Source organism: Dendrobium catenatum, unplaced genomic scaffold (assembly GCF_001605985.2).
Source record: "Dendrobium catenatum unplaced genomic scaffold, ASM160598v2 fragScaff_scaffold_963, whole genome shotgun sequence".
Lineage (NCBI taxonomy): Eukaryota > Viridiplantae > Streptophyta > Magnoliopsida > Asparagales > Orchidaceae > Dendrobium > Dendrobium catenatum.
The window spans coordinates 413,105-425,745 of NW_021319425.1; the positions used below are offsets into that span (position 1 = coordinate 413,105).

General features: G+C 34.8%; 1 protein-coding gene across 1 annotated transcript in view; it reads left to right on the forward strand.

Annotated features, from left to right (window-relative positions):
- The window catches only part of LOC110093169 (protein MICRORCHIDIA 2), a 78,703-nt gene that overhangs the window by 7,432 nt on the left and 58,630 nt on the right, over window positions 1–12,641 (forward strand). Inside the window, exon 6 of the mRNA XM_020817975.2 lies at window positions 783–858. Within this exon, the coding sequence (XP_020673634.1) occupies window positions 783–858 (76 nt within the window). The remainder of the gene's footprint in view (window positions 1–782; window positions 859–12,641) is intronic.

Sequence of the window (12,641 nt, forward strand, 5' to 3'; positions counted from 1 at the left end):
TACATTTGCTTATGAAACTATTCATGTACGCATTAAAAAATGTTCCTCAACAATGATTTTGAGAATAACATTAAATGACATGTGGCAGGTATTCATGATGCAATTCACTTGTAATTGAATCTAAACATAAGTGCTTTATAGGGTTTTGAGTATTTGCCAACCTGTTCTAACCATGGATTTGAATAACTGGCTTGATAAGTTAGTTATTGATAGACATCGTTTTATGTGAGCTAGTTGATATTGTGACATGTAGTTATGCCAGTGTAAGATATTTTGGCCTACTTTAACATAGGGAATCACGTTTATTTATATAGTTTTATTACTGATTTTGCCTGGTTTTTCATATGTATCATGATAAATCAACTTACCTAAATGAGAGATTTATGATAATTTTGATGAATATTTTCATTGAATGAACTTTATGTTGTGGTTGTGAGCATATAATTCCTATTTTCTATTTACACGGGGTCTTATTTCTATCGACATGACATTATTTATTTCCTATGAATTTTTTGGCTCCTTTTAAATTATTAATAATGGAGGGATTTGTGCACTAGAATTTGACATGAGTGAAACAACTTGCTAGTGTTGTGTTAATTTTAATACGAAAAGTGCTCCAAACCATGTCATGTTAGTGTCATGCCTATGATTTGCATCTGATTTTACTGGACGCCCCTTTTATTTAAGCACTCAAACTCTGCCTTTATAAGCTTCTATTCAATGACATGAAAATTTTTGATTTTTTAAGTTTTTAAATTTAATTTTTGACCTCCTCTTCTCAGATGGTAATGGCTTTAAGACGAGTACTATGAGATTAGGTGCTGATGCAATTGTATTCACTCGTGCTAGTCGTGACTGGTATAATATTCTCTTTTCACTTTGCTCCATATCCCATCTTCACCATTTATTCTTTGGCACATGCTTGGTTTTTCCATTGTGATATTTTGAAAACAGTTTAAGTTGATATATATATCATTATTATTCTTAGCGGTTGAGATTTTAAATCAGTTTGTACGTCTTTTTCCTTGTTAGAAAGCATCTGTCATACCTTTATTTCAAATGATAATAAAGGAAGAGAAGAAGACAACATTCTAAAGCTTACGAAATTTTTTTTGATAAATTAATTTCTCCGAGTGGAAAAAAATTGAGCTGACGCTATTAACATGGGTAGAGATACCAAAAATGTTTCAATGTCTCCTTGAAAATAATGTTTTGCATTTGAAGAAGATATGAAAACCATATTCCAAATTTTCTTCGCGTATGTCTCAAATGGCTAATATGATAATTCTTGGCTATCAAACAGAATTCGTCAGAGATTTTTCTTATATAAATAATCCATCCAAGAACCTCATTTTTAAGAGGATCAATACTTTTCCACCTCTAAGAACATATAGGATTATCAATACAACAATTCACCCATAAATAATAGAAAGAGTTCATCGAGTGTGTGTCATTGGATTGAAGAAGCAAAAGGAGATGCCATGGTCATTATCCATGTTAATTCAATTCATGAAAGAGTAAAGAAGCTCCTTATAATTAAGCTGATGTGGAATAATCTATTCCTAAAGCTTTGCCATTTAACCTTTGGAATGAAATGAGAAGCAACAAAATTATTATTATTATAAAAAGATGTGAAAAGATCATTGATTGAATAGCAAGTGTGTAGCCATTGTTGACCTCCATATGTGTCTAGCTACCAATTCATGCAAAGGCAAATAATTTAACTTATAAGTGAGTAAACAAGTTTTTTCTTATAATTAATGTGATGAGGAATAATCCATTTTAAAGCTTTGCCATATGATTGTATGAATGAAAATGCGAAGCAACCAAATTATTATTATTCTCAAATGTATATGAAAAGATCATTATTGACCTCAGTGCGTGTCTTGCGACCAATTTGAGCAAATAGGATTTGTATGATCACCAACAAACACGACACAAAATTGGGTTAAAAAAAACTTGATCACAATATAAGTCACACAAATTTTGTTGGTTTGCGAAACGTACTATGTGATGTGTCAAAAACATTGATTTTTTCAAGAAAGAACCTCTCATATCGCCAAATTGCCAGTTGATAAAAAATAAAAAAATGATCTAAAGTTGCTCGAATGTTGCCCTTTTGCTAAATAAATTGCTTTAATGTGCCTGGAACATTGAAATTAGCCAAAAATGAGATAATAATGCTTGGGCTGTCGCACAAAAGTGAAACACAAATTTACTTGCACGCAAGGTGATAATATACACTTCGAGGTGCATGATGAATGAGGAATTGCGAGAGGAACCTTGCACGCGTCTTGTTCTACTGTCGCGTTCCTCATTTGAACCTTATGTGTAAAAAAAAAGAGGAGAAAAATTTAAAACGAAAGGCCGTCGCTATCACTTTTACTCTCCCCAATTCACAACTTAAGTATTCATGCACGTTGTTCCAGCGTGATGAGGAAATTCTATGTATGTATTTATTGGTGCAGATACATTAGAGCTTATACACGTTTTGTTTTTAGTGCAGTGGGATGGAAGACCCCTCTTGTTGTGGTATCTCATGACACCGTGTATGCATGTTTTTTTAAAATGGTGGAAGGCCTAGTACCCCCGAAGATGTCCCATATGCAGGGAAGACTTTGAGAGGCTTCTAAAATTCACACTGACTAAGGACTTGAATAGAACAAAATTATAGTGATATGCAAACAAAAAAATTAATAAAATTTTTTATTCAACTTCATCACCATTGGATATGCAACTCATACACGTTAGTGAATATATGGCAGAAGATGATTCTTTTAAATTTTAAAATGAACTATGTGTATATTTTAATGTCAAATACTTATGCAAATAAACCAAAATCTTGGTATTTTCAAATCTGCCATGAATCTAAACATAATTATCAAGTTTAAGTATAATGCGTAGAGAAGTGTGCTTTTGCATTGAGAGTTGCGTAGCTTCTTCGAGAATGCTATGATGACCTTTTGTAACATGTAATTTTTGAGAAGCGTGCTATAGTCTCAAGATGCATGCTACTTCAAAAGCATGCTGCTGTCTCGAGAGGCATGCCATTTTCTTGTGAAGCATATAATCATGAAATTATCTGGAGAAGCATGCCTTCATTTTAAAAGCATGCAACTTTATTATGTAAAAACATCGAAGAGTGTATAAGTGTGCAAAAGGCATGTAAATGCATCTTGTGAACACATAAGAAATATGAAAATGCATAAAAAATATGCAAATGTGCTATGCAATGACACCAAAAAAACGTGCAAGTGTTTTTATATAGGCACATCCAAAAATGCATAAATACAATAAAATTGATGAGGACATCGATCAGAGGTTCAAGCATGTGTATCGCCGGAGGCATCGCAGATCGACGACCACGATTCAGAGTTTATATTTCTAGATATTTATGCATTTTTATTTCTTGGAGTCTTCCTATTATACCCCTATTATGAACTGAGTCATATTGTAGCCCTGAGGGCAATTTAGTATTTGTTTTTCTTTTATGTTGAGACCTATATATAGGTCATTTCTATTGTAATGAGGTTAATGAATATTTGGAATGAAAAAAGAATTTTGTTGTTATCTCTTTGTGAGTTCTAGAGTTCTCTTTGTGAGTTCTCGAGTAAGGATTAGCCTAGGAGAGGCTCAACGCAATACCCAACAGCCCCTTGGTGGAGCTCTTGGTTTCTCTTTATTTTCTTCGTCTTCTTTCCTTTACCTCCTCCATCCCAATTCTCCTTATCCTCCATTACCCGCCGGCCCTAACTCATTCCCAAGCCACCGGCCACATTTTCGTCCACTTACTCCCATCCTTTTCACTCAATAGCTTCCCCAATTCACCTCCCACCTCCACCAAAATCACCATAACCCGACGGCAAGCAATCAAACCATCCACCCCCTCCCCTTGCCGCCGCCCCCACCAAGCTCCCTTTTCCTATTGTGATGAAGCTCTCAATCATCACGCTACCTTCCAAATTTAGTTGGGCTTGAGAGAGAAAAATTGGAGTCAATTTGAAATTCAAATTTTGAATTTCAAAACTTTCCAATTTTGGAAATTCCTAATTAGGAAAGTACTTAAATCCGCATTATTATGGAATTCAAATTCAAATAGATTTCATCATAATCTTTCCTAAATCCTATGTGCCGATTTAGAAACTCTTCAATGGCTCCCACACTATTCCCCTCTCTCTAGAAGCCGCCGGCCTCACCATGAATGGACCCCCATTCAAGCCACCAATTAATGCATTGATTACCCATTAATTTGAAATCAATTTCAAATTAATCTTCCCCCCTATTTTATTCAAAACATGAAATTAATTTCAGGTTTTGAAATAACTCCCTCCCCTCTATCTAGAACCCGCTGCCCCCCCTCTTGATGGGCCCCATTTAATGCCCATTAATCCCTCTTAATTCTATTTGAAATTTGAAATCAATTTCAAATTGATTCCCTCCTAATTTACTCAAATTTTGAAGTTAATTTCAGATTTGAGTAAATCTCATTCTCTCCCCACCTAACCTAAATTCCCTCACCCAAGTCACCCGCCTCCTCTCTCTCTCTCTCTCTCTCTCTTGGCCTCCTCTCTCATTGCTCCCTCCCTTGTGAATTTTGAAGCCAAGAGAAGAAGAAGACGACGCCTTTCCACCTCCGCTTCAATGACGTATGGCCGATCCTGCAATTGATAGCAGATTGGTATTCGACGTCTACGGCGACATCCACATCACCCGTTCACCGTTCTTCGACGTTGGGTTTGGCTCTGACGACACTGTTGAAGACTATTTGAACCGCATCCTTCCTACTCTCGTGGATGTCATCGACGATCAATTCCAATACTACGATTGGACCATCAACGGTCATCCACCCGTGCCATCTCCACCACTGTTGACTTTTCCGTGGATCAAGTCCATTGGTGTTGCGACCGTCCTCGTGACATCGTTGGGTGTGCTAAAAACCTTCCTCCGCTAAGCCATACTATGAGTGTGTGTGAGCATGGTAACTCGTAGTGAATTTTCTAAATATTAACCGTGGGATTATATTACTACTCATTTGTTTTTGTTGTGATAATTTCAGATTTATCTTCAATTGTTCCCAAACTTCAAGTTTTGTAATTGCTTATCATAATAATTTTGACAATTGAAAGCTCTTGAATCTTGTCTTACGAACCTTTAATCTTCAAGTAGCAAACTTTGTAATTCTTTAAAAATTTCCCGTGCAATTTTTGATTGTTTCACATCAAAAATGCTTGTGATGCAATGTGCATATATGTATAAAAAGTATGCAAATGCGATGTGTAAACACACTAAATTCCACAAGTGCAATGTCCAAACGCGTTAAAAAATGTGCAAGCGCATTTTAGATGCACATCAAAATTCGTGCAGGTGCAACTTGCAAATTTACCAAAATTGTTAAAATGCGAAGAATAGCTGACATGGCACATTAAATTGATGAAGACAATTTTACTCCCCTATGTTTCAATAAACATACTAAAGATTCAAACAAAAAGTTTGAGAGTGTGGTGTGGGTTACAAACAAGTTGAATTAAAATTCATTCATTTAAAAAATTTTAAAATTACACTAGAAAGTTTGTAATCATTTTAAAATTAGCAAACTCTTTGAAAATTCAAATTCTTTTGCATGTGAGTTGACACGTGTTAAACATCTAAAAACGAAGTCTGAGAATTTCACATTCATTTAAAATGAGTTGAAAATTGAATTCATTCTGTTTTGGCGTGTATCCTTTTTAAAAAAATGAGCAACTATTTTAAAAATTCACAAACTTATTTATAAGTATAAATTCAAGTTTTTATTTTCACATGATGTTTCTCAAGTGGGCCACCTTACCTTTAGGATAGGGTCGTAAAACCCACATTTTATGCTCGAACCTTCTCTCTGTGGATTGGAGTTGACAATACTTAAACATTGTGGTAGATGTCTATACAACAAATCCAAAATGATAATATATTTTGTTTTGCATTTGCGTTAGGTTTTGAATGCCTTTTATCAGGGAAATTCATTTTAAAATACGAACAACTAAAGTCATTCCACGTTATGGTAACTCGTAAAGCTAATTTGTGAACTTCTTCTTTTTCCAGCACACAGAGAGAGGAAAAAGTGCAATTAACAAAATGAAAGTGTTCAAAACCCTCAATGAGGGTCGTATTTAAAGTAAAACTTAATCAGAGAGGATTGTATCTTTTAAAATTTTCCCTCTCACTAAATTTTGATGTTAATATTTGGGGGTTAAGCTCTGATAAAATTTAAAATCCCATTATTTGTTAGTGTCTGGAGATATTCAAGTGAAATATACTTTTATAATTTAAAATAAATCCTATGCACCATTCACAATTGTTTATTGAGGGTGATAAATTTGAGAAAAATTATAGCTAAAAAAGACAATGTCTTCTCGAACATATCGATATGATTCATTCCCAATTGATCTCTTGTTGGCAAGGACCCATGACTTGTAGTCGATGGTTTTGCTACCAAATGACATCATTGTTTGATGGTTACAACTCAGGGCTCTTTAACCGAGTTGTTTTGATGCAAAATGACACCATATTCAAAGCTTGCGAATTCTCCAATGGCCAAATAATTCTTGTGTAATGAATCATATGGTACACTTAATAGGGCATAAAGCCATCTCTTAGTTAAGGTTGACTTAAAGTTATCCCTTTAGGCAAACATCTGTCCCAAGTTTACGAGGTTATCTTGAATAAAGCAACCTATGGTTGTTGATAAAGATCCTTTGATCAGGTTGATTTGACCATCTTCTCTCGTTAAGTAAAACTAAGAACTATGGCAACTCAGAACAATGAAATCATGAAATTTTGATCAGGTTTGTCATGATTCACCTACCATTAAATGTGAGTTCACAGTGATAAATTACAAACTGAAACTTCCTTTGAAACACCTCGATAGCGGATCAAGCGGTTTCAGCCTCTCCTCCTTGCATTGCACCAGTCGCCTCTGTCTCTTAACGAAAAACTGCGCGAACGCGGGATCGAGGTCTCATTAGCCGAAGAAGACCTAGGCCAATCCACGTGGCCTCTTTGACGAACGCAGCGACGGATCAAATAGTTGAAGTATATTTTCCTAAAAGAGGATGGATTATGGGAGTGTTTCTTAACTAAACTAATTTGTTGCTACTATATGTTATGCATTTAGCTTATAATTACTAGTTTTAATTGAAAGTTCTCTCTCGTCACAAAAAATGGTAATTAAACCTAGGAGATTTTGCCTATAGGTACCTAGGTAATAGATCATAAAGTCTTTGTAAAATGAGGGTGAAATTTGTTCATAATGTCTTATATGTAACCTAATTTGCCTTTTAAATATTTACTCGGAAAACACTAAAACTCTCTTAGTAGAGCGAGGGCGTGAGTTTTTGAAGCCCACGGTTGTTTATCTATTTATCCATCTAAAAGTTAATACTTTCTATCATGAACCTTCCAAGAGATGTTGAAAGAAGTGGATGAGTAGCTTTATTATTACTTCTAATAATGCTGGAGCAATGAGCAGCATGGCTTGTCCAGAAAATTGAATGAGTCATATTGCTAACATACTTGTCTCTAAATATGGTTCCTGCTAATAAGTCATTGTTGGGTTGAATAGAAGTTCAAATCCATTTGCTAAGGATAAAATTTTTATCATACACATCTTTAGTGCTAAGTCCATCTTTGTTTCAAGGCCTATAAATATTTTTCTATTTGATAAGATTAAGGCCTCCACCTTCTGCTTTTTCTTTTTTTGAAAAAGTTCATAATAGTACAATCAAATTTTTTATCACCCAATTGGGAACAACAAGAAAGAATGTTATTAGAGAGGGTTAAAATTACACATTGAATTAATAAACTACAATTCTACTATGTTAGAGAAAGTTACTTAATCAAGTTGAAAGCTTCAATTGAATATTTTCAATAAGAGTCTGTTTGGTTGGAGGAAAAGTGAGTGCAAAGTATAATGAATAGTTTGCTTTTTCACTTTTCCTGTTTAATTTGTTGCAAAGGAAAGTAGAGTGAATTCGGCATGTATTCGTAACTACCATTGTTAGTTCATTTTCGGTGTAAAGCGAACCCACTAAAAACAAGCAAAAAGTAATTCCATGGGCGAGAGAGAGAGAGAGAGAGAGAGAGAGAGAGAGAGAGAGAGAGAGAGAGAGAGCCCGAGGACATGTTGGTATTCTAGTCGGCACGGAGGACCATCTCATCGAAGGTTGTCATGGCGCGGGCGGTGTGGCCCTCCTCCTAGCCCTCAAAGAGGATGACGAACATATCGACGTCAGGGGGCATGTGGGCCTTGATCCGATCATATAATTCAGTGGCGTTAGCGGCGCGACCATCTTGGTAGCAGATGGCATTGAGAAGGGAGTTAATAGCAATGACCATGAGGTTCTAGGCACGGGTGTGTACTTCAGGGAGAGACCAGACTTATGGGATGACGCCGCAACTGGAGAGGGCGCGTTCCAGTTCCGTCGTTGTGGTGCAAGAGAGGATTTCACAAAGGGAGTGAACATGGTGGATGGGTTGGCCTGATCGAAGCAGCGAGCTATGCCTTCCAACTTCTGAGCAACACAATGTATGCCACACCGTGCGGGAACTTGGAGCTGCAAGGTATGTCTTCTATATTTGATTTTTCTAGGAATGTTAAACTAGCTGGTGATCAATTGAGGGACTTCAATATGATAAATAATTCCAGTTTGAGAATAGGCACACTAGGTGCTCGATTGAATGTCTCATCCAAACGGCCTCTGATTTTACTTTACTATGCATACATCCAACAACAACAACAATAACATCATCATCATCAAGCCTTTTTCCCACAATGTGGGGTCGACTAAATGAATCCTTTTTCTCTATTGTGCCATATTAAAAATTAAATTCTCATTTAAATCTAATAAAGAAAGGTCATTTCTAATATTTTCTAATCAAAGCTTTTTAGGTCTGTCTTCATCTTAACATAAGTCAAATCTAATACATCTACTTTTCTAACCGGTCATCAGAAGACTGTTGTTTTAAGTTTCCAAACCATTTAAGGCGATTCTCTCTAAACTTATCTTCCACTGGTGCAACTCCAACCTTTTCACGTATATGCTCATTTCGTATCTTGCCTCTAATATTAAAGCCACTCATCCACCTGATCATCCTCATCTTTGCAACACTTAAACTTAATATTATGCTTCTCTTTTAATGACCAACATTCTGCACCATAAAACATTGTAGGTCTATCCACCATCTTATAGAGCTTTCCTTTAAGTTTGAGGGGGGCTTTTCTATCACACAACAAGCCCGATGCATTCCTCTACTTCCAACCAAAACAAAAAAAACAAAAAATCAGTTCCTCTTCATTCACTTTACAGACAACCAAATAGCCTCAAGTATTTACTTTACAATGCATTCACTTTATGGCCAACCAAACACCCCCTAAGAGAAATCTAAAAAATTATGTGCGAATTTTTGGAACTAAAAGAAAAAATGCCTGAGTATTTGTATAGAAGGGATTCATGGGAATAATTCATAATATTGTCTAGTTGGGCAGCTAACCTAAGAGTTTGCCTAAGGTAGTTAAATGAGGATTTTGATAAGTTACATTAAAGACCAAAATGTTCTTTTGAATGCTATCTTGAAAGGAAGAAGCACCACTATACAACAAACAATCATCTGTAAATTGTAGACTATTTATTGGAGGCGACATTGTGGAAGCAACACCCATCATGGAAGCAACACCCATCATCCCAATTGTGAACTGAAGCTCCATAAATCTATATTTAAAACAACATCCACAATAATGATAAAAACCGAAGAATGGGGGTCTCTTTGCCAAAGTCCCTTGAAGCGTTTGAATTGCATGCTAAGCTCTAAATTGAATGTAAGCTGGGAATTGGCATAAGCAATTGATTCGATGATCTATGAATTAAATTTGACGGGTAAAAACTGCCCTTAAGAAAGTTCATTGAAAGAGAGTTCTATTTGCGTCTTTTCAAAATTCAATTTGAATCTAAACTTTTTTTTTTTTTTTTGCTCGAGGATTGTGTAAATCAATTCATGGGTAGCAACAGTACAATCGTTAGACCCTCTACCAACAATAAAAACACCTTATGAAACATTAACCCAAGGTTTCAAATTGCGCAATTGGGTATTTAGGAGCTTTCGTCCGTGAGGTGAGGCATAAGCCTCAAGGTATTTTCAGATGTAAACCTCAAAATTAAAAAATTATGTAAAGTGAAAATAAGTGTTAAAAGTAAAATTTTTATATAATAATCAAAATAATAACATATTAATTTTCTATTGAATTATGAAGTAACAAATTGACATATATATGAAATAAAAATTGCACAAGACGTAAAATGATAATTGATAAATTGCGTGAAATAGAATTGAAATCCAAACATTACAAGAGCAAAATAACATATAATATAGGAATTGCATAAAAATGTTATATAATATAAAGTATAACTCCAAATTTCTCATTTCTCAATTCCCTATACATCCACATTTAATTTCTAAAGAAATCTGAAATAATATGACAATAACTTAGAAGTCATTTGCACTGTTAGCACTAAGGGGGTATTCATTTAAGTCGTCATCATAACGATTTGCTCTCTCTCCTGCCTCAACACCTATGGAGTCCAATGCCTCCCAAGTTGAAATAGTATGGAGATGGTGGGTTGGAGGTCAAGGCAGTTGAGAAGAATTTGTCGTGGCTTAGAAGTGCATGAAGATGTGATTTGTTCGAGGTTTTAGTTTAGAATTTAGGTAAGTTTTAATTAAAAAAAAATAGAGTTAAGTGTATGCCCCATTCCAATGAGGCAAGGCGCGCATTAAAGCGCATGCCTTTAGTTCACCAAAATTGTGGTGAGATAGGCCTCACGTAAGCCTCATATTGCGCAATTTTAAAAATTGCATTAACCAAATTGGGCATAAACCTGTTCAGTATGTTCGTAAGGAAGTTAGTGAAAGATTCTGAATGCATTAATTAAGCTACCAGGTTTAAATCCTTGAGTGGATTACTGCATTATTAATTAAGCTAACAGGTTTAAAGACATATCACAACTAAGCTTAAACTAGAAAGATAAGAATTACCCAAATAAATTTCTTGAAACATATTAACCAAATATTGTTGGAATATCACACATTTCTTGAAAAAAATGTTGATAAGAAAAGCATGGGAAAAGCGGGAAATATATTTATAGACACCAAAAGTGAACATCATCCCCTAAGATGCGAGAATGTAAGCATGAAAGAATTGGGGATCAGGAGAAGGATATAGGTTATGGTAATCAACAATAATGTTGGAGGCTAGACAACTATTGCTAAAAAGTTGTTTGTAGTAAGTCAAGAAAGCCTGATATGGAACTCCTTAGTGAAACTTGATTGCCCAGTTTACTGTGATAAACAAAGTTTCATTATCTTTTCCAGTGAACTGTTTTGTTGAAGAATAATGTGTTATTATTTTCCCAACAAACCAATTAACTTTGATCCTTAGGTGCCAATAAGTCATCTTCTCTTTCAATTTATTGTAGAATTAAATCTTACCTTATTTATATTATTCAAGATCCTGAATAGAGCAAATACCACATTTAACTTTAATTTCAATTTTATCAGGTTAGAACCTCATAAAACTTTTCCCCGTATATACAATGTATTATTGCATTTCTAGAGTTTAAGCCTCCGAATAAGCCTTTGGTACCAAGCATTTAACACCATCGCTTTGAACAAAAAATCATTTCCACCAAAGAGAATCATTTTTTTTTCGACCTTTGTTGTAATTTTCAAATTTAAAAATCCTTGGTTTAAAAATCATTGTAAGGTCAGAATAGAAAATGGCAGTGCAATGGTCATAATAAGTTATTTAAAACATTTTGTTCCACAAGTATGAAAAAGCTCTTAACAAGTAGAGAGGAAAAGCTTGTTAAGCTTTGTAAAAAAAAATCTTCTTTTTTATGTTAAATCATATGAATCCACGACCCAATTGATGTAGGTCAATACAAATTGAAGAAATTGATAAAATCAACAAGGAAATTGAAGTTGCTAGAGGCGTTAGGCACCCTCAAGGTGCAAGTCAACATAATTCCTGAGGTACGTGCTTTGGTGGGGGCGCAAAAATTTGACTATTTTAATTTAAGGAATAGTTTTTGATGTTGGTCATAATAAGTTATTTAAAACATTTTGTTCCACAAGTATGAAAAAGCTCTTAACAAGTAGAGAGGAAAAGCTTGTTAAGCTTTGTAAAAAAAATCTTCTTTTTTATGTTAAATCATATGAATCCACGACCCAATTGATGTAGGTCAATACAAATTGAAGAAATTGATAAAATCAACAAGGAAATTGAAGTTGCTAGAGGCGTTAGGCACCCTCAAGGTGCAAGTCAACATAATTCCTGAGGTACGGGCTTTGGTGGGGGCGCAAAAATTTGACAGAATTCTTGATTTCATCAGTTTTGGAGTTCACATTATGATAATCAGCATAATAAAGTTATAAAATTTGTTTGAAAAAACACATTTTTTAAGTTTAGTTTTTTTCCATATACCAAGGCAACAAAGCCTTACCAAATATATTTCCTTTGTTAGAAACTATTGTAGATTAAATGCCTATCCTTTATGTAATTCTACTATGCTTGGAAATTTTTTTGGTAAGACCAAAACTTGTTTAAGTGTTAT